Genomic DNA, 22648 nt, shown 5'->3' with positions numbered 1-22648 from the left:
CAAGTTTAATTTAAACCTGTTTTATTAATTAATTATTAAATTAAATTATAAGTTAAACCTTATGGTTTACGGTGCTGAAAATCTTCATATTAAATTATATTTTAAAAGATATTTTTTAAGTTCACTTTTATTTCTTTTGAGGTGTTTTCATAAATTACAAGTCATCTCCATATGTGGTCAGTTTTTATATATTAAGCCTTGGAAAGTTGAAGACGTCCACTTTTTTTTTGGTCATTTTTTGCAAAGAAGCCGCAAAAAGTGACAGCGAGTCAGAATTTTTGTCGGTGCAGGTTTTAATGTTATGCGCCGGGAGGACTGATGATACTCACGTATTCGCGGCCCTCTCTCCTGCGAAGAACAGGTTTTGGCCAAGCCAAAAAGTAATGGGAAGCAAAACACCAGTTTTGAAGCTCGCGAGCGACGAGCAAGTCCGTCCGCGTGTCTCCAGCTGGACTGAATTTGTGAAAAGGAATCAACTTTTGGACAATATCCGTAATTACTTTAAATTTTTTTAATTTTCTAGGGAAAATTGCTCGTATATGAGTTTAAGAGGATTTCAACGGCTCTGGAAATCTTTATTTAGAACTGTTAGTCCAGGCCTTTAAAATAATTTTGATAACCTGAAAATTGAAATAAAGGTGTGTTTTTTAATACATTTTTAGCTTCGAAGAAAATTAAGCTAATTTTTGAGCACTTAATTAATTTTTACAAACAAATATAATTTTAGTTCAAATTTTGGTTTTTAAGATAACGAACATAACGAAAAAAATTCATAGTTGTCCAATTGCAATATGACCAACGGAGATGGATTAGGGTTTACGAAAAACGCTGTCAAATTAATACGGTTGAAGATTTTTAAAAGTTCTCGGTGGGAAGTTGAAGTTAAGGAACAAAAGTATCTTTTCTGGATTTGTACTAAGTTTCTAGTTCAAAGGTCATCCACCCTGGTAAAATATGAAGTTTTATGTACCTTGAACATTGGCAAGCTGACAAAATAACCCGAGATAGCCAAAAGGTGTCTTTTTAGTTGCAAAATAATGTTGTTTTTTTTCAGACCGAGTGCAACTTTTTACAACAAAATATAAGTCGTCCCTATTGTTGACATTTGATCCAAAACCGGTAAAATTAAAACAAAAAATGTGCTGTTAAATTTCACTTTAAACAATAAAAAGCAACAATCTGGTTGCGGATTAATTAAATTTTCACCGCTTGTTTTTGGCAACACGGTCATGATTTATTCAATGAGCAAATCCCCTGCAAAAAAAAAACGAGCTGCAATAAAAAACAAGGCAATTTCGACAAAGTGGCTGCATGAAATAAAATTTGTCCGGCAGGTGCGATGTGAAAAAAGCGAAATGTCGTCGCAGCAGAGCCTGATCGTCCCGCTGGCCGTCGAATTTTTCTGCCTGGCCGCGTGCCGCGCTTTTTACACGTTCGCCTGCACTGCCCAGGTAAAATTCGATTTGCAGCAATTTTCTGGCCCTTCTTCACTGACCGAATTTCCGCAGCTCGAATTGCGCCAGTGGACGCCGACCGTCTGCGGACTCGTCTTCGGCATCAACGAACTCGGCCTCGTCGCCGTCCTGCCGCTGAGTGTTTTTACCGTGCGTTTTTTTTCTGCTAAACGAGGCGAACATTTTTTTTCACGGTCTATTTTCAGGTCCAGAAATTCGGCTCTCGGTTGATGGTGCACTATGGCATTTTCGTTTTTGGGCTCACTTTGATGCTACTCGGGTGAGCGAATTTTGATTTGAATATATATTTTAATTTGAGAGAAGAAGTTGGCACTTCAAAAAAAAAAACGTCCTCGGGGTGATAAAAAAAAAAAAACACAGTATTCCTCCTGCTTGTTGAATAAAAGTTTAATATGGAGAAGTTTTGTTGAATTCAACTTTTTCGGTTAATGAAATTGTGAAATTTTTTCTAAATACAAATCACAGATTGAGCAGTTTCATTTATTAATGATCTGTATTTGACATTAAGGCCGTTTTTACTTCATATTTTAATATTATTTTAAAACTTTAAATATAATTCAACGTTCTCCTCCATAGTTTTATTAACAACAGAAGGAAAGTACTTATTATGATTAATTTAAAGGAGAGTTTCTGCTTAAAAAATTGCTCGATTAATTTTAATGATGTAACCTTGTTAAAGATTCTTTTTCTCAAAATAAGCCTGATAAAAATTGGTGAAAATTTCATCAAACGAAGTTCAAATCACCCCAATTAAGCTGGTAAATTGAAAACAATTAATGGATCAATATAAAAAATTAATTTAATTTAATCATTCTTTCAGTGTTTATGATAAAAGTTTTTGGTTAATTTTTCTCTGCAAATTTTTTGATTAAGTCCTTTTTATCTTTCCACACCATAATTAACCTATTTTTTTTTAAATAAATAAATAAATATAAATGATAAATAAATAACATCTAAAATTAAGTGTAATGAAAAAAATGGAAGAAAAAAAATATTAAAATAAAAATAAATATTTATCATTAAAAGTAATCAGGTTAAATATTTTCTAGCTTTTCCGATTACTACGCTGACGACCTTACGTTCTTGTGCCTGACCTTTTTGTTGCGGCTGGGTGCAGGGGTGGGTTCCTCCCTGGCGTACGTGGCCTCCTTCACCCTCATTCTCTCGGCGCTCCCTCGGAAATCGACTTATGTGCGTATCTCATAATCTGGCAATTTTATCCGAATGCGGCGTTTAATATTATTGCAGAGCGGCCTGCTGGTTCCGTACGGCGTCGGCATGATCGGCGGATCGTTGCTCGGAGCCGTCGCCAAAGACGTGAGTAGAGAGAGATGCTGAGACACTCAAAATTGCAACATTCGGCACACATGTTGCGTCTCTAATGCTTTCTGCCCGCAGACAAATGGATTTGAACTGGGCTACATTCTGCTTGGTTTCGCCATGATTTGTGTTTCGTACGCCGTTCCTTGCTCTTTGCCTCTGGACCACAACATCCAGCTTTTGATATCCACCGAAGACATCCTGACTCCTATTTTCGGTGAGTTTCAAGAATTTAATTATTTTCTGTAAGGAAAATCATCAACGTATTTTGATTATTTTAATTTTTTAATAATAAAATAGGATTTTTTAATTTGATAGCAAAATACGCTTAAAGTAAAAATACTTCCTTAAATTGTTCAACGTCACATGATTGTTTCTTATGATATTTTTTGCAAGTGGTGGCCAAATCAAGGTTGTTTTGAGGAGCATAGTTTTTTTTCAAGCCGGTTTTTACGCGTGATTGCTACCTTGTATAAGTTGTTTTGAGGGCAGCCACTTTTTACTTGACAGTCACAGAAAATCTTAAAACACTTGATCTGTTGTCAATAATGAGATCTTTAAGGCCGCAGCCTTTTTAATGGCAAAAGCTGTTTAGCAGTAAAACTAGAGGCTCTGTATATTTTTTTGAATTAAAATAATTGGCTTCTAGAATAACAAATTTGCCACTAAATCAATAATAATAAATAATATACATTTGAAATTAATACCGTTTCTTTATTATTAATTAGCTTGAAATTTAAATAAGATTCATTTCTATTAAAAATATTATTATTGTTTATTCTTCACTAATTAAATCTTACATAAATATGTACAAAGAATAAAAATAATTCCTGTTGAAATTTCAAGAAAAGTTTTAATTATATCTATAAGGAAAAAAATAGAATAATTTTTAGAACAGCATCAAAATTTGTAAAAATATTGAATTTTTAATTTTTCCAATTATGTTAATGATTTTTGTGCTTTTAGCCGTTTACAGAAAGAGCCTGAAGGCCTTTTCGGTGCAAGTCAGCAGCTCGATTGTGCTTTCGTCAGCAATGTGCCTGAGTTTCGTAGTCGCCACCCTGGGACCGTTTTTGCAGTCCGAGGTGATACAATGAGATTTTTTAAATTGAATAGGCCTCGTTGACGCCGCGACACCTTCTTTCAGCTCAAATTCACCCCACTCGACGTAGGGTTGGCGTTTTTCTTGCTGTACGGCTCTGCTCTGGCGGCCGCTCTGGCCGTTGGCCTATTGTGCAGCAAGGGCGCTCCGCCGAGCCTGTTCACAGCCACGGGCCTCCTTTCCATGCTGGCAGGGCTTTTTTTCATCGGACCGGCGGATTTCATCAATCTTCCTTTGTAAGAAGTCAACACAATCGCCTGTCGATTGTGCAAAAATATAAATATTAATTTTGCTGTAATTTCTTTTCAGGAACTGGCCCGTTGGGATGATGGGCGTGATGGCGTTCGGACTTGGACTGGCGACTACGCTGGTCTCTATTTACGTCTCTCTCATGCAAAATCTGTTAGATTTATAAATATTTTTGCTATATTTTTGCTAATTTTTCAATCGCAGACAAACAGAGAGAGAGCAAGAAAACACCATTTTCGGAATTGTGATTTGCGTTTGCACAATTTCCAACACGATTGGTTCAATGTTTGGATTTGGCTTCTCAGGAATATTCGTCGATCTTGTGGGTTTCGACAATTCAACCATCCTCCTCATGTTTCCTGTGTTATTTTCGGTAATTATTTCATAAAAAATTGTTTCTGTAAATTTGTTTTCTTATTATTTCAGCTGTCGTTTATTGTCTTCTACCTGTGCTGCAACTCGTCTCAAAGTAATCTTATCAATTTGATTGATGGAAACAGGCAGGTTGAGTCTTACGGAAGCGTTGAAGTTTCAAACGGACCGTTTCTGCTTGAGAAGGCGTCGATTTCATTTTAGAACTTCTAATCAGGTTTTATTTTTAGAAGAAAGCATAAAAATAGCCCATGACTAACAAAACAAGATTTTATTTTTCTCTACCTTGATGTGAGAGGTTATTTTTATCAGGCAATACCTCAATATGAAGAACTTTCATTTATTCATTTCGTGCAATGCGGAACTATTGAATGAAGCAATAAAATATACGAAGCCGGTTTTGAATTCAAAGTTAAGAGACCACAAAAGCAGGGTCGAAGCCAATGATTCTTGCGCTCTTCACAACCATGTGTGTTTAGTTTGTAAGCCGCGGCAATAAAATTTAATTTTGTGAAATTAAAATATTTTTTGTAAAGTAACTTATGTTGATAGGATAAGAAAAGAAATATACAAATTTACATCTTACATTATTAAAAATAAACAAAAGTAATTGTTTGAATTTTACTTAATCATATTCAGTTTATAAACAATGCTTATAACCAAAAGCTGAACAATGATTTAAAATATTTAACTCGATAAACTTAAAGAATGTGTTGAAATTTTAGGTAAATTGAATATCACAGCTGCAATTTATCTCACGTTTAAGATCGAGTAACACAAAAATAAAAAAATTGATCCTTTCCCCTCCATACAGTGATGCAATTTAAAGATCACAAAGTATTATTATAGCTATAGGGTGGCTGAAATAACTAAAACTGAAACTTAGATTCCATTTTTGTAGAAATTATATTGTTACTAAATTTAATCGTAACACTCGAGGTGGATTTCATGAAAAATTTAAACCGGGCCAACCTCGTCGCCTTTGAGGTCAGTTTTGTCTTTTATATATTTTTTCATTTTTTCTTTACAACGAGGTTCGCCCGGTTTCAATTTTTTACAAAGCTACTATTGAAGATTTTCTGCATTTGCTGTGGCAGAGCATCAAATAATAGTTATGGAACCGCTTTGCCGATATAAAACTGGCACCGTTTATTCGCTCGATATCCTTGAGATGCCATCATCCCAAGATTAAATGTTTCAATTTATAAATGATTGAGTCGCTTTCTGACCAACACGATTGGCAATACATTTTTAGTACTAATAATTAGATCAATCTATTATAAACCAGCAAGTTCCTTTTTTCTTAGGAGGATGAAAAAATCAAAAATTAAAAATTATCAAGCAATTTAATTTTCACAGATGATTTTTATTGTGGTTTCAAGTGCAATTTATAAATAACTTAAAACTTAGCACAAATTTGTTGATGTAAATGATCTGCTTAATTTTAATTTTATATTTTATTACGCAGACATTTATATTTTTTGTACAAATTTATTGCGACGTCCAACGATTAGTCCCACTAATTTAAAAGAGCGCTGAATGCCTTTAACACATCACATGCGTGTGCCAAAGCAGGTCGTTTTCAATCACATGACACGGGTGGGCCGTTCGCGTAGATGAATTTCAACTCAAATATCCTCAAGTGCTGCAGCTTTTTAGGCGGGTAAACTTCTCTCGCGCGGTAAATGAAAGTTAGAATACATTTTAAGTCATGTGACGAGATGTTGGAAGCGCCGGACTCTGGACCTGACAAGCCAGGGGAAAAAAGCAAACACGTTTTTGATCACATGGGTAATAACCATTAACTTCAAGCCGTAAAGGTTGATGGAGGTTTTCAGGTTGCGGAGCAAAAAATTGCTGCTCTCAAATTCGGCGCGACGCGGCCCCTCCACCTCACTGGATTTTGCGACGGAGTACAAAAAAAATGTTAGCCACGAAAAAGGCAACGACGGAGCCTGCATACCCAACACTTGATCTGAACCCTTGAGGTGGACTTGCATTATTTTTTCCAGTCCCTACAACATCGCGCCTGCTGATTGTTTGATAAAAGGTAAGAAAAATCATATGTTCACTTAATCTAACAAGATTTTTTACAAATTGGCATGGAAACTTTAACTATTTCAATTTATTTTAAAGTTATGGCAGTCATCAAAAGATTGAAGGTTGTTTAAATTCAAGTAAAAATTTTTTAAATTAAGTAATTATTTTTTTCAGTGCCTGACCAAATAAAAAACTCGCAGTCAGAAAAACTATCAACTATACTTGTTATGTAACCAAAGCCTGTAGAAATTTTAATTTATTTGTAGGTTTTCATTTTTTGGTATTTGAATAATTAATATTGAAACAAAGAACAGATTGATTATATTTTTAAGTATGGAAAATTACAAACATTCACTAAAATGATAACTAAACTGGGGAAAAGGCACCAAATTATAACTAATTTTAATTTATTAAGCCAAGAAATTAAAATACATTAAAATTAAAATTTGGAAAATTTTGGTAATTGTTAAAAGATGAAAATAAAACATGACCGAATAATTTTTAATGGGAAAATTTGACGCGCTTATGAAGGGAGGTGAAATATGAGAAGCGTTTCGTTATGAAATGGCATGGCTCATTAAAGGCATTTTTCATGCCCGTTGAACCGGTTGCAAGATTTAATCGGCTCGCGCAAATGAATTTGTCACATTGGCATTTCATCGCGCAGGCAACGCAAAAAAATAAATTTTAGTTACTGCCATAACATTTCATAATAACAGTCTTTTACTAAATATAACAGCCGCTGAAATTTAATTTATGAGCCATTGGGGAATTTTAATTTTACACCTTGTTATGTCCATTTGAAAAAGAAGAGGATAGAATAAAAAATCTGATATCTAAATAAAATCAATAAAATGTATTTCTCTCTTTCAATTTTTTTTGTAGTTTTTATTTATAATATTTGAATATTTCAATGATTTATCTTGTGATAGGCAGAGATTGCCTTTTGCACACCAAAAAACTTAATTTGAAATTTAAAAACCTTCAATAAAATGGAAATTTTTGATGATAATTATAATATACTTTTTCCTGACCTCTTCTTGAAAATTGTTCAAAATGACTGATTTTTTCTTTGACATCCTCTAAAGAAATGGAAAATTTACTCCCACTTCTTTTACGCTTGAATAGAAATGAAATAAGATACCCAAAAACCTTTCAATTCACTTTTCATTTTGCAAGAAAGTGATTAGAGACTTTTCATTCTCCTTTCATCGCCGCGCGTCGTTCAAAGTGATTTATTTCTCACAAATTGAAAAGAAAAGTTTTTGCAGACGGCCAAGCTCGGAAACGGATATGTCTGTGCTGATGGCGGCCGAGAAATTCACTTGCCATCAATGGCGCGTCCTGGCAATGCTGGCGTCCTTGCACCTGGTCAGGGCGATGAGCAAATCGATGCAGGCGCCGCTCTACCCACCTGAGGTACCAAATAAATCATTTCTGTGCCTTTTTTCCTCTCGGCGCGGGCAATTTGTCTCCGGCGCCATTTGTCACGTGTTCCGCCCTCGGTGAAAGGTGGTGACTGAGTTTTTTTTTTATTGGGGCGACACTTTCTTTCCGCTTTTTGTCTATGTACACATTTTTGTTTTTGCTCTTCGCAGGCTGCCTCGAAAGGAGTTTCGCCGGCGGGCAGTGGCGCCGTTTTCTCGATTTACGAACTCACCATCTTCATCATCTGCCCCTTTTTATCAAAGATTGTAAGTTTTTTTCTTTTTAAAAAAATGTTTCTAAGAATTAAATCCGAATGGAAATTTAAGAAAAAGAAAAATTTATGTATTTTTTAAACCAGACAATTTGATTTAAATGAATAATTCTTCAATAAAGGTTATTTCACAGAATCCTACTTTGAAACTTAGTGATTAAAATATTTAAAATTATATATTTTTAATTCTTCTTAGCTGGTAAGAATTATTTTGCTCTCACATTTCAAAATTAGAGGAATAATTAATTTTGGATAGCGCAATAATGGGAGAAATGATACACAAAAATATTAAGGTACACATTTGGTCACTTTTTTAATTTAATATCATTTATCTCTATGATTTTTTTAAATCATTTATTATATTTCGTTTAAATGAATCATTTAAATTTTATGATGATTAATATTATAAATTATTTATAAATATCAAAGGATATGAATTTTATCAATTCTGAAGAAAGGGCAAAGAACTGGCAAAAAAAGTTCCACTCCAAGATGGACCGCAAACTTATGAACATGGTCATTAATCTTTTTAATTCAACTGGCAATTATTCAAATTAATCCATTTGTTTCTTTTAAAATACCATTACTGTTATCGTAAATCTAAAAAACCTCTTTTTTTTCCATTCCTGATCTCATAAATCAATTAACACTTGATTTTCGCTTGGGCAGTTAAACAAGTATTTTGCATTAGTTTCAAAAAAGACCGGTGTCATGGATTTCATTCGAATCACGTTGCGACCGCACAACGGCAAAAGCACCAAAACGCTTGATTAATAAAGTGGCCCGCGGGACTGCGGCGCTCGTTTAAAATTTTTATCGCACTCGCGCAAATCGTGGCCGAAAATTCCCGACGGCCCCCGCGTAATTGGATTATTAGTAAAAAGTAAAAAAAAAGCTGCTACTGTTGCAGATCAACAAGACGGGCTACACCATGTCCATCCATCTGGGAATGCTGTTGACCGGCATGAGCTACATCTCCATCGGGTATGACACAATCATTATTTATTCAGGCACTTGCAAAATACACATTGACATAAGCTTTTGTTTTGTACAACTTTTTTGTCCTTTTTGCAGCCAACAACATTATAATTAACCCGTTCTTCCGGCCACTGAATTAATTGTGTCTGAAGAGAGAAAGGGGACATTTTGGTTGTTTCAATCCCACTGAAAACACATTTTTACTTTTACTTCAAGTTTTTTTTTACTTGCGTTGCAAAAGTTCCTTTAAAATGTGACGCAACAATTTTTTACCGCAATTCTATTGATTCTATTTTCATTGGTGTGCCATTTTTTTTTAATTATACAAATTTTTTATCATAGCTGCTTTTTTCTTGTTATAAATAACTATGCAAGGAAAAAGTACAACTCTTAAATAATTTATTTTTTAATAAAAAAGTTCTACCAGCGTTATTCCATGAAAAAAAAAATGATATACTAATTCTTGGAAAGCCATAATATTCTACAACAAAATTGGGAAACCAAATAAATTCATGTACAAAATTAACCTGTTTCATGAGCATATTTTTTTGTTTTATTCAAGTTTCACATGACACACGGTTTCAGCTTGTAACCAAAACAATTAAAATGATTTTTATGCAAACAATTTTTTTAATGATTGAGGAGGTCAAATTAAAATATTTTATAGAATTTGTTTTGTATTTGTTACTCTATAATTCAAATTTTTTGCTGTCCAGTAAAATATGTCTTATGTGCATTCACGTTTTTAGATTTTGCATCACATTTAACCTGGAAAGCCATTAATATGCATAGAGTTGGTGCGTGTTGAATATTAATGAATCGAAAATTACACTTCGCACGTTCCCATAAATTCTCGCTTGTAACAGAAACAAAATTTCAAAATTCGCCTTCATTTACTTTTACGCTTTGAAAATGACTTAAAATTTCAGAGCTTTGCACGTCATTGTGTAAAATTGATTGGTTTTTTTTGCAGGCTGCTCGACCTGTCGGAATCGCCAGACACTTTTCTGTACGTTAGTGTACTGACCAGAGTGGTGGACGCCGTCGGCACCGCCATCGTCTACATGAGCGTGTTTGCAATTGTGCTGGTCACTTTTCCCAACTCGGTCGCCTTCACTTACGTAATCGAATTAACTTTTCCTTTGAATTCCGGCAGTGAATAATTAGAGACCAGGCTTTTCCATCAGCCCGTTTGTTTTAATTGAGCAGCCAAACAAAGACCCTCAGAATGCTTCATGGTCTGAGTGCCTTTGCATGGACTCGTTCAATTTCAGTAATAAAACTTCATATCCTATATAATGTCAATTTTTAGAAGGTAATCAATCAACCGTTTATTGGAGAAGAGCAAAATTATATAATTTATTATAATTAATATAAAATGTTAAAGAAGCTGTTGATTAATTTTCCAATCACACTTAGTTTGAGAACGTTCACTGTCTTATTCATTTACAAACCCAAATTAAACAAATTTAAATTTATTTTCTTCTGCTGCAAATATAAATCAATAGCAATAGGCAATAAATTTAGAGTAAAATATTTTAATTAGGTATTAATTATAATTTTATTTAATGAAACTAATTTCAAATTTCAAATTAACATTTTTTATAAAATATAATTTAATATTTTTTATATTTATTTTAACTAAATTAAACTTGATAATTTTACAGGCGATTTTGGAGTTTTTCTACGGATTAGGCTGCCTCATTGGGCCCATCGCGGGTGCCCTTCTCCTGCAGGTGACCCCTAATCTTCCTTATATTCGACCAATTCCTATCTCTTGACCTATAACAGAACGAGAACTTCATGGTGCCGTTCGTGTCCGTGGGTGGCCTGATGCTGGTCATCAGCTACGTCGCGCCCTGCGTTTTCCCGTCAAACTTGCCATCGACCGCGGCGTTTTGCCGGGAAACGGACAAGATGAACAGTGAGTAATAATAACTTGTAAACACGCCCGTCGCCATGCAAATTGCGAATTATGTCGGAGACGTGAGAAAATTATGCAGCCGCGCGTGTGGATTGCGAAATTATTTTGCACCAGCCTTTGATTGAAACAAAAGAATCTGCTCAATCATTGACCAAATTAAAGGATTAAAATTTACAAATTATGTTCCATTAAAAGAACTGTGTGCCAATGAAATGAATTTAATTCAAATTGTCCTGAATAATTTTTTTTTTAATAATTTAAAATTCTGAAATTGATTGATAAAAGATTTGAAAGTTTGTATGTGATAATTTAATCAATCAGAATTGTGTTTTATGAGTTTTTTAAATTTTCTATTGCATTTTATTTTATTCCTAAAGTAGCTTAAAATTTAAAACAAATTCATACTTGATTAAATATGATTTTCAAGTGTTTTTTCCCTTTGATGTAATATTGGGTTTATTTTGAAAATTTTCTTCACTCGCCTCAATTTTATCCGGCGTTCATTATTTAAAGGGTGTTCTGTTTTAACCGCACTTCTGGGCTTTGGCTGCGTGGGAACTTTATTTCGTTCGGCCGATGAATGCATGGCGGCGAGGCGAATTTGCAAGTTGATGACATACATAAACGAGCAAGGCTAAATTTGCAGTCAGCAGCGTGCTAAGCTCCCTGAAAATAACGGCCATCCAGGTGAACATGGTGTGTATCGCAGTGACCACATCGGTCTACAGCTTTTACGCTCCGGTGCTCCAACCGCACTTGCTAAAGGTGAGCGAGAGGTTCTCTTGCATAGCTACCCGCGCCAAACGTCACGTTTGATCAAAATTAAAAGCAAGCTGGGGGCACAATTTTGCCTAAAATAGATTGGAAACAGCGCAGACCTGCACTTCACGTGACTCTGCGGTGTGTGTTGTGTGTGGGACGAATAAATTGTCAATGGCGTATCAAGTTTGTGAAAAATGTGGAGGAAAAGACTTTTTAAACCTTAAATCCAAAAGATTTCCTCACCATAAATTTAAGTGTGCGGCTTTCAAGTTTAGAAACAAAAACTTTTGTTCGTTTGTTTGTTAATATTTGCAATTCTGCTGTAAAGTCATTTGTCGTTTGGCACAGCGGCTCAAATTGGAGACCAAATTGTTTTATTGATATATGAGATTCATTAAACTCTACGGTTCTATGATTTTTTTTTAGGTTTCTAGGTTTATTTTTCATTCAATTCATGAATTAAAATTTTTAAATTCCTTTCAAAAATTAATTAAAAAATGTTTTCGGAAGTTTAAAAAAGTCCCCAAAAAACGATCGTAACTTATTGTCAAAGATATTAAATTGAATTGTTCTTTTCTTCTCTCTATTTTTAGTTTGAACTGAGCCCGTTAGAAATAAGCATCACTTTTGTGCTCATGTTCGGCACGGCCATGGTGATGATGCCGGGCGCGTGTCTCTTGTGTGACGCGGGTGTGCCTGGCCTGTTGCTCACCTCCGTGGGGCTGGCGTTCATCTTCACCGGCTCCTTATTCATCGGCCCGGTGCCCTTTCTCAGCGTGAAAAAGTGAGAGAAATTTCTGACCAGACTCCGGAAAGTCCGCAAATGAAATTAATTTTGTTGCTCCCTCAGCATTTGGCCCTTATGTGCCGCCGGCTTGGTGGTTGCTGGGCTCGGGATGGCCTTCGTGCTCGGCGGCTGCTTTGTGGACGGAATTAGCGCCCTCATGTGAGTTGAATTTTGCTTCACTCTCTGCGTAAAAAGTAAAAATATTACCCGTCAAAGGGCTTTTCCATCAAAGTTTTTGATTTCACAAGAAGTTTAATTTCACGGCTCTAGCTGCGGGCTTTGTTTCAATTAAATCACCCAACACAACTTAATTTCAGTGAACAAATTTGATTAAAGGGAATAATTTTTTCTTTTAAATATTGAAGCATATATTACGCTAATAATAAAACTTTTATTCATCTCCGAATAAATTTAATTTCCTGCCTTTAAATTTTTACTTAACTTTTTCCAGGGTTTAAGTGTCCCTCTATCATCATAATAGGCCCTGTTGGGTGTTCAATGCTTGGCAAACCTTTTCACTTTGTTGGTTTCAGTCAGCACGGTTATGACGACGATCTTGAAACTTTTGGCCTGATGACTGCGCTTTTCTCGGCCAGCTACTGCCTGGGCGGCTTTGTTGGGCCCTTTGTCTCGGGGACGCTTTACAACTCGCTGGGCTTCAGAGCGTCCATCTATTTTGTTCTCATGTCGACTCTGTTGGCGGTAAGTGTGCCTTTGATATTTCGCTAGGTTGACTCGCAGATTTTTCCGCTCTCTCTCTCGATAAATGCAGATGGCCGTGATCGTGGCGTATGTGATCGTGGGAGCAGTTGGAGACTCGTCAACTTCAGCCGAGCAAGGAAAGGAGGTGTCCTTTGAGGACGAAAGGAAATATTGCACGGACCAATGCTCGCAAGACTGCATTTATGGAAGTGCCCAAGTTTTCTTCTAACACAGTTTGCCGACCTGGAATATGTTGAGACGCTCAGCTGCGTCCGTCAACAAAAAGCGCAGGACTCAAAATACACATTTTTACATAGAATTTTTTTGTCTCGAATTCAATTAAAATGTAATGTGTGAGTAAAGAAGGGGCAGCTTGTTATAAATTGTAAATTTATTACGCTTTGGTGCAATGTTTAAGAGAAGAATTGAAAGTCAATTTTATGTCACTTTCTGTACTGAGATATTCCTATTCTTTTGCCATATTGGCAGAGCTAAAATCAAAATATAATTATTTTTTTATAAAAATATTTCACTCTCAATAAACACCATTTTATTCGTAAAACAGTGAACTTTTAATAAGCTTTATGAAATTAAAAAAAATATTATGTTTAAGGGATTTTTTTTTAATTTTTATAATATACTTATAAATTTCATTTTGGGCTTCCTTTTAATCATATATTTTCATTTAATTTATAAATACAATTGAATGTATTAAAATGTTGAATTAAAAATCTGATCTGATAAATTTTATACTTTATTTCTTGACTATGCATGTAAAATAATGCATTAAAACACCTGTCAGACTGTCAGTCACAATTAACTTGGCGGTTGAACAACAAACAGGATGTAAATCATTCTAAATATTATCGTCTGTTGAGAACAGTGCAAACCAACATCGTTTTTGCTTTTCATCAGATAAACTCCGAACTATAATTAGAGCATTTTCTCTCCCGCCACAATTCACACGTCACTTGCTAAATGATAAATGGGAAATTAGAATTGCGATTAAATTTCGAACAATAATTCATTTCTCTATCTGGCACATTCTTGCTCGCGACGTTAATGGACCCGAGCAAAGGGTTTTTCCGGAGAGATTGCGATGGAAATTTCTCTCGTTTTGCATGCTAAAGCTCAATTCATGCGGCATCAATACGATCAAATCACGGAGCAATAAACGCAAACAAGTGCGCTCTTTGTTGCCATTCAACCTCGCTCGCGGATCGAATTAAAACGCTGCAAGTTGCAATTCCACTCTGGCTGCAACTGATGCGTTCGCCGCCGCAACACTCTCATGATCGAATACTCGTTATGCAACCCTCTGTGCTTGACAAGCAGGCGCGTTGCTTGCACAAAAGGCAAACAAGGCAGTTGTGACAATTTAAATTAAAATCAAACAACCGCGTTTACCATTGTTTTGTGCCAAGCAAAATGGAAATTGATAGTTGATTGTTTGCAGAGCTGTTTCAATTTTGACATTTCCCACAAATATTTCCCATTATTTTAACTTCAAACATTTTCAAATTTTTTATATAAAAATTAAGGTTGAACGTGAAATTAATAATTATTCCTCTTTTATTTATATATTCATTTTTATTCCAACAAAAAGTAGATAATATTTCAGCAGTTTTTTTTTCGGCACAAGAAAAATGAAACATGCTTTTATTTGCATAATATTTGCGGAAAATTTAAAAGGAAAAACGCCTGCGGGTGTTGTGAATTTCCCAGTTTCCTCTTTAATTATTTTCTTCTTCTCCTTTCTTTCTGCTCAGCCAAAAGATCAAACGGTTCATTAACCAGAGTGAAAGCAGACGAATTGTTTGCCGACGAATTTGGCCGTCGGCCGCCGACTGTTGCAGCAGCTCTCATTTCATTATTCACTGTCTCAATTTGGCCCCCAGGGTTAATGGCAATGCTCGTAAAAGGCGCGCGAGTCGTAAAGTGCAGCGAGTGCTTATCAACAATGCATTCATTACTTTATTATTGCGCTGCAGCCCATGGTGGTGAAAGGCAAATAATCAGAGCCACCCTCCGAGCCAGCACTTGAAAAATGAATAAAAACCAGCATTACTTTTCTCTCGGCTGGTTGTTTATTTCCAACAAGTTCTTTCTTTTACCATTGGCTTGTTTATTGCCGCTGGAAAAATCTAAGTGAGGCGCAAATGCATTTTGGATGGAGTGAACGTTGTTTCGATTTTGCCATCCACATGCGAAAATTAGAGTGCCAGAATTGAAATTGAATTAATTCCTGGGTAAATGGTAAATTTATTCATTTATTTCAATGACCCGTTTTATGTGAAATTGTCATTCATATGTTCAGAGGTTAAATTTTCATTTTATTAAAAATTCTATTAAATATCTAAAATATCTAAAAACTTCTTAATAAACTTCAAAGTCACATAAGCAATTTACGGCGCAGTCAATTTTGAATTACTGTTTTCCAATATTATGACATTATTTTTTATTTCAAATATTTGAGAAGATTGAAAGTTTTTTAATGATTTCATCTGCAAACGCCCTGCGCTCGTCCTGCGCTCGCCCTGCGCACGCTCATTACTTGAAATATTTTCCAAAATTAGAAATTTCATTAATCTATTATAAATTAATTTAAAAAAATTTTCAACATTTTGTCAACAACCATTCAATTCAATATCTTTCATAATTTTTGTTCAGGCCAAGATTTGGTCTTATGAAATTGAGAAAATTAAAAATTAAATGTTATTTTGATCAAATGGGGCTGAATTTGTACATTATCCACATTGAAGATTTTATTTTTTATCATAAAACTACTCAATGAAAAATTCAAAATTGTGTTCTGCATCAATCATCCCTAGCTGTGTAAAAAACAAATATCAATAATTTTTAAGCCATCTAGATGTCTGATTTGTCTGAAGAATAAAAAAATATATGAGAACAACAAAATAGATCGATAAATAAATAATTAAAAGAAAAACAATAATATCAAATCAATAAATAAGTAGATAAATTAATAAGTGAACAATTAAATTATATAAAATAAATTTTAGATAAAATTTGTATTAATTTTTTAAATATTTCTAAACTGGACACCTTTAAATTGTAGACTTTGCTTTAAAAATTTGTTAATTTACAAAAAATTCAAAGTCAGCCCTGCTTGGACTTCAAATTTTTATTAATTTCTCTCTATTCTGCTCGAAGTTGTGAAAAAATTAAAATTTGAGGAAAAAATGAGCATGGAAAGAGTTTATCGCAATGCAAACTAGCAGAGGTCACACTTTTTCCCCCAAATTTTGGATATTACCATATTTCATTGTTTTGATCGTGGGCGCGCGCGGAAGGCTGACCGCGATCGACTCCCATGTGCCAATTACACGGTTTTGCGGTCGCGATCGGTTAATTACGCTCGAAATGTGAGGCTGGGCGTTAAATCGAAAGGACATGCATCAGCGCGGAATAAATGTACACAAACCCACGCATGCGGTGGGTGGAAAATCGAGCACACTTTCGAATTCGATCGACTCGTCAGCTTGTTTCTGTTTTGGACATTGGATTAGACAGTCTGAAACTATATCGCGCCGCCACAGAGGAAAACCACACGTTTCAAAATTGCAATCTAAAGCAAAACAGCTGCCAATTTGTGGTTTTATCTTTCTCTTGGGGCAGAAAATCTTAATTAAAATACTTGCATAGCATTCGTTTGAATAACGTTAAAAAAAACTATAAAAGATTCATGTATTGTGATACTTTCTTAAACATTGTCGTATTTTGTGTTGATCACAAAGAGAATCATTTTTGAAATTAAAATATTTTTGGTTTTTTAATTTTTAATTGAAAATTAAATTTTTTAATAAACGACAGTTTTTTTTTCACTATTTCTGTATTTATGTTAAAAAAATTCCTTTACCTCTGTTGTGTTTTTTTATTTGTTTATTTGTAAGCAACATTTATTTGCAACAGACAATCTATTCTGTTGCGATTGAAAATAAATTGCCTCAGACTGTTTCCGACTCCTGATTTTGGCATTTATTTGTATGCTTGTACTTTTTTATGTCAATGCATGATTCCGCTTTTTTTTTGTATAGTGTACTTTTTTTTGCGTTGTATGTACTATGAATGGAGAATAAATAAATAAATAAATAAATAAATAGAAATTCATGTAGCTTTCCATTAAGTAATAGTTTTTAGCTTTATTTACAAACTCTCTCATCGCATCGTCCTCCCTTTGCCGCACACAAAACGTAATTTTCCTACTCGAAATGGCAGGGTTTATGTTAAAGCTCATATGTTTTTATCTCTGTGTGCAGCATTTTATGGCTGTGTAATCTTGCATCTCTCGGCCATTCGATTGAGCCTGGGAATTGTATTAAAAATCGAATCTCGTCGAATCCTCAAATTCGTAAATTTGAATTTCGGGAGACTTTTATTTTATGTTGCCAGAAAATTGGAGTGAGTCGTAAAGAGTCGCGCAGGTACGAATCGAGTTGGCAAACGTCCGGAAAAGCTGACCTCTGTGCCTTGAATTATGCGATAACCGCACTTGAATTGCCGCGGGCATTATTCACAAGTGCACAAAAAGAGGCATTGAAACGCTACTCGGCTTCTTCTTTTGTATTGAATCCACTCTGCGACGGCACTTTATCCTTCTCTTTTTGCGGCGCCAAATCCTCCCTTGCTATCTCGAGTGGCCATATTTTCCAGCCGCGACTTCATTTTGCGCTTCGTGTGCCTATTTTTTGGAGCGAGCAAACCGCCCATTCCGCGAGTATAAACCAGACAAAAGCTTTAAAGTTGATACAAAATCAAAAAGTGAAAAAAAAGTAGTCTTGATACAAATATTATGGCCTTTTTTAGTCAAACCTCAGCTTTCTCATGCTTTAATTACAGATGTACCAACGCATTGAAAGTACCACAGTAAATTATATTTGAAAATAAAAAAAAATGTCTCAAAATATTATGGAGAGTGAAATTTTTTTAAGCATTCTGAAAGATCAGAAATTTTCAGCTCCTTAAGTGTTCATATCAAGTTTAAGTAGAAAAAGGTAAACTTTTTTTGACTTCTCAAGTGCTACGAGTGTCAGAGTGGCCAATTTTCCAAGCATTAGATGTTTCGTCTGACAAAAAGAGGCCAGCCGTGCAGCCGTAGATTACGACAGAGAAGCTCAACGGAAAGAGAGATAAAAAATGCCCATCCTCATCACAGCATATAGGACCGCAGCGACCGTGGGAGGAGAAATTTGCGTGCAAAAAAGGCCTATATATATATCTGATCTGTCCATCCGCAGTCGTTTTTTCCAGCCTTAATGTAGCAGAGCGAAAGAAAGGAAAAGAAGAAGTCGGTCGCTTCTCTCCATTTGGCTTTTATTGCGAGCATTTTTATTTAGTGGGCGCAGAAATAAGTATCGTGTGACGCCAAGGAATAAACGCTCGTCGTTTGACCCCAAGGTTAATATGGCCCGAAAGCTTGTGAGAATATAAAAGTGCGGTCCATATTTGCAACCGGCCCGCGGACCGGAATTCTTCGGCTCTCCTAATGTGGAAATTAAATGCGGCGGGCAATCTTAATGAAGTTTACTAGACGACGAATAAACTGCAGAGAGAGGAGTGAGGCCTTTTAATTAATTTCAAAGAGAGAACTGGCGAGTGCTGTTTGTAAATATTTGCCTTTTTCTTGTGTGTCCCAACTAACTCCGTCGTTGTAAATAAAATTAAATGGCTAGAACGGTTTTTAATTAAATGGCTGTCGGCAGAAGTTCTCATTTCAAGACCTCTGGACGCTGAGGATAATCAGCGGCTGTTGTTGGGAAATTACACTTCTTAGAGAAAACATATTGAAAGCAATTAAGTAAATCCAAGCGCAATATTTGATAGTTTTTTCCCCGACGACGTTTTCCAGTCCAGTTCAGCAGTAAATTGTTTTGCGACAGAAAAAAATTTAGATTAAAGGTGCTCATTAAATATATTGTGATTTGAATTTAAGGTTGCCTTTTCCTTGATGGATTTTTTGAGTTGTTTATTGTTTAAGAAAAATCTTTCATGAACAATTAACAACTCTCAAAACCCATTGAGGAAAAGCCGACTTTAATTTCAAATCACCTTGATCGTAAATTCTACCACAAAAAGTTAATTAAATTTATTGTTAAACAAATCTTAAAATTTATACACAGTTTTTAGATTAAATAAACTTTATAACTGTAATTATTATTTTTTTTTTTTTAATTCAGTCTTTAATTTTGTTTAAACAGCCGATTTATGTTAAATTAAGAAAATTTAAGCTGGTCATCTTAAATAATTATCTACTGTATTTTTAAAGTGAAAAGTTTAATAATAAAGTGTAAATTCAATAAGAGTATGATTTAAAAATCTTATTTAAGTGCTTTGTGTGAAAGATGCATATATTGAAAAGATCTATTTGACGTAAAAGCTGCTAAATTACCACAGTTCATGTTATATTAAATATATGTCATTGTTTTCTAAAAATATAATACAATCCCTTTTTTATATTCATAAAATAAAATTTTGTAAATGAATTTTAAATCAATTTGATCTGAAATTAATCAAAAGGGGATAAAAATATTGTAAAACTTTCATTTCAACATGAATTTGGAATTGTCTACATATATATATATATATATATATATATGAACAAGCTTTTCATCACGCTTTTATCTCATTCTGAATGACCCTCTCATTAAAATAAAAATTACCCTTTTAAACAAAAAAGCTTTTTTTACCGTAAAAAACACGACTCCTTTTTGTCAGAAATCCAGGCTGAAATTTATTAGCATTTTTTTGCCATCAGGAACACGTGCGAACCACGGGCGCGTGTCTTTTTCTCTCTTTCAAAGAGCAGCAAAGCTTTTTGTCTGACACAATATTCAACAGAAATTCCGCGGCACCACTCTGCGTGAATATATTTGACAAATTGCAAATTGAGCACGAGAGTTGGTAAAAAGCACTGTCCCTTCCTCTCTGGGCTGTACTTTTAGACAAGGTTTTGATAAAAAATAAATGCACACACACGTGGGCTTATCGTCGTCGGAATAACGGATGCAGAGAAAATTTAATGCTCAAGCCGTCGTATATCACTTGGCACGGAAAAGCAACGCAAAAAACGTGCGCATGTCGAATGAAAGCACCCATCGCGAAGAAAATTTCGTTGAATTTCTGCCAAAAGAATTTTTTCCATATGATGAATGGCGCCTCTGGCGACCGGTGCGGTGGCGCCGGCGATCATTTCATTTCAAGCAAAATCTGACCAACAAATCAAAAGGGATAAATTATTTTTAAGAATTGCTGGCCCCCAAACTGCTTTGCCAAATAAGTTGATTCATAATAAAAATAAATAAGGGAACAAACCCATACAATGGACTATTATGCCAACAAGAAGTCTTGAGAGACAAAAGAAGTGAATTTAGTGCTTTATAGTGTCAGTTATGAAAACAAAGTTTTTTCCCAAAGTAATATTGAGATTTTAAAATTTATGTTTCACAAAGAAAAATAATAATGTTTGAGTTTATTTTCTAGATTTTTTTCTTTGAAAAGCTTTTTCAGAACATGTAATGTGATTTTTTTCTCTCCAATTGTTGTAGTCTTCTTTTCGTATAACTTTGAATATTTTTATAAAGTATCTCGATTTACGGTAAAAAAAAGTACACAAATAAACATCATTTGCAACTAATAATGGAGATGATAAAATAAGGACTTATTGATATTTGACATTGTCATATTATTTTGGTCAAATCACCAACCATTTTTAGCAATTATTGGAAGACAGTTAAAAATTAAAAACAAAAAGTATTATTGTAAAGACTTGAATTGACTATGCCGGAGTCCTTTGTCCTTTTAATTAATTAATTTCTTCGGGGAAACAATCAATCATTTATTTGCCGTTGATCAGTGCATGTGGCGATCGCGCCTTTTTTTGTTGCCAAAATCAGAGAGCGCTTGAGGGGGCGGAGTCGCCGGCCCGGGGTCACGTTTTGTTTACCGCGTGTCGCGTGATGTCTTGACTTCACTCAAGTCCCGAAATCGGTCCAAAAATGAGGGATTTATCAGAAAAATCTTAGTGAAATCCCGTCCTGATGTAAGGCAAGATGCTGCCAAACCCTCTTCATCATCATTTCAAAGGTTAGTTTCCAATTCAGCCCGATTTCGTTCAAATTCCTTGGACAACCAACCATGAGACTCGGATTTTCTCTGAGAATTCATATCTAAACTAAATTTTAAGCCCATTACAGCGGCCCCTATTGTATTTCTTGAATGTTACATGCCCTTTTTCGTAATGTCATATTTTCCGAACCTAAAATGGGTTCTTCACCGAAAGCGACGTGAGGCCGAGGAGGAGTCTTTTGAGGGCTTAGTTGTTCCTTGTCCGCGGCGAAAGAGAGAAAAGTCTCTTTTTGCTTTGTGTTTCCAGAAGGAAATTTGCGAGCCGAGGGTGCCCCAAGGGTCATCTTTCCGTGCGGGGGCAAAGCCGGCGCGATCCAATTTCGCCGCAAGAGTCTCTGCCGGCAAATTATTTAAAATTGCACCAAGCCCGATGGCCAAAAGTTGGTCGACCAGTGATTCCATTATCACCCCGTTCTTCTCGCGTTACAAACAAGTTTTGTTATCAAAAGTAAAGTGGAACCGCATCAAAAGATGTGCAACTGACGCGGAAAACAAACTCGACGAGAACTTCAAACATCAAAATTAGAATCAGATAATTATCTTACTTTCAACATTCAAGCTTGACTGGATATGATTTGGCGATCAAGGATTGAAAATAGAGTAATTGAAATTTTTTATAATTTTCATTGAATTAATTAACTAAAAATAAAATGAAAATTATCAAAATAACTAAAATAATAAACAATTTTGGTTTGCTTGAAAAAGGAAAAAATCACCTCCCCTCTAATTATGAGTGCGGATCTTTTTATGGCTCAATTTTTTTTTTATTATTTATTGGTTGATCTGTTGATCAAAATGTTAGAAGCACAAAGTTCAAATTTTAACCAATCAAATAATTTTTGATGCAGTTTTAATCAAATTAAGATATAATTAAAAACCAGTACTACATTAGTTCCTCTTTGTACAAGAATCAAGGAATAAAACGTAAAAAGGATTGAATTTGCTTAATTATTTTTCTTTTTGCAACTCGCAGGGAAGCAGCCGCGTTTTTGCTCCAGATTGCGCGTGACCAATGTGCAGAAGTTGACGAGCAAAAAGCATTATTTTGATGGTAATATCGGCCAACGTGACCCCCCCCCTCAGCCCACCCCAC

General features: G+C 34.9%; 2 protein-coding genes across 3 annotated transcripts; both read left to right on the top strand.

Moving 5' to 3' along the window:
• Positions 1 to 384: 384 nt before the first annotated feature.
• Positions 385 to 5141, top strand: LOC132195659 (uncharacterized). The gene is made up of 12 exons (XM_059617802.1): positions 385 to 492; positions 1335 to 1451; positions 1509 to 1604; positions 1661 to 1734; positions 2525 to 2666; positions 2724 to 2792; positions 2874 to 3012; positions 3762 to 3880; positions 3943 to 4133; positions 4207 to 4299; positions 4351 to 4519; positions 4573 to 5141. The coding sequence occupies exons 2-12, from the start codon at positions 1356 to 1358 to the stop codon at positions 4720 to 4722; spliced, it is 1338 nt and encodes a 445-aa protein (XP_059473785.1). The 5' UTR covers positions 385 to 492; positions 1335 to 1355; the 3' UTR covers positions 4723 to 5141.
• A 1218-nt stretch (positions 5142 to 6359) lies between these two features.
• On the top strand, positions 6360 to 14157 carry LOC132195743 (MFS-type transporter SLC18B1-like). 2 transcript variants are annotated; one of them, XM_059617923.1, is made up of 12 exons: positions 6360 to 6568; positions 7816 to 7977; positions 8157 to 8252; positions 9168 to 9241; positions 10209 to 10356; positions 10903 to 10971; positions 11027 to 11159; positions 11806 to 11924; positions 12515 to 12705; positions 12772 to 12867; positions 13242 to 13410; positions 13481 to 14157. In XM_059617923.1, the coding sequence occupies exons 2-12, from the start codon at positions 7852 to 7854 to the stop codon at positions 13637 to 13639; spliced, it is 1380 nt and encodes a 459-aa protein (XP_059473906.1). In that variant the 5' UTR covers positions 6360 to 6568; positions 7816 to 7851; the 3' UTR covers positions 13640 to 14157. The 2 variants fall into 2 exon arrangements, with proteins under 2 accessions (XP_059473906.1, XP_059473905.1); XM_059617922.1 differs by having other exon boundaries at positions 6363 to 6568; positions 7830 to 7977; positions 13481 to 14154.
• The last annotated feature ends 8491 nt before the right edge of the window (positions 14158 to 22648 follow it).

This window comes from Neocloeon triangulifer, unplaced genomic scaffold, assembly GCF_031216515.1.
Source record: "Neocloeon triangulifer isolate White Clay Creek 2 clone unplaced genomic scaffold, ASM3121651v1 ptg000010l, whole genome shotgun sequence".
Taxonomy (NCBI): domain Eukaryota; kingdom Metazoa; phylum Arthropoda; class Insecta; order Ephemeroptera; family Baetidae; genus Neocloeon; species Neocloeon triangulifer.
Note: the sequence above shows the minus strand (reverse complement) of the source record. Positions and strands in the feature narration are given on the sequence as shown.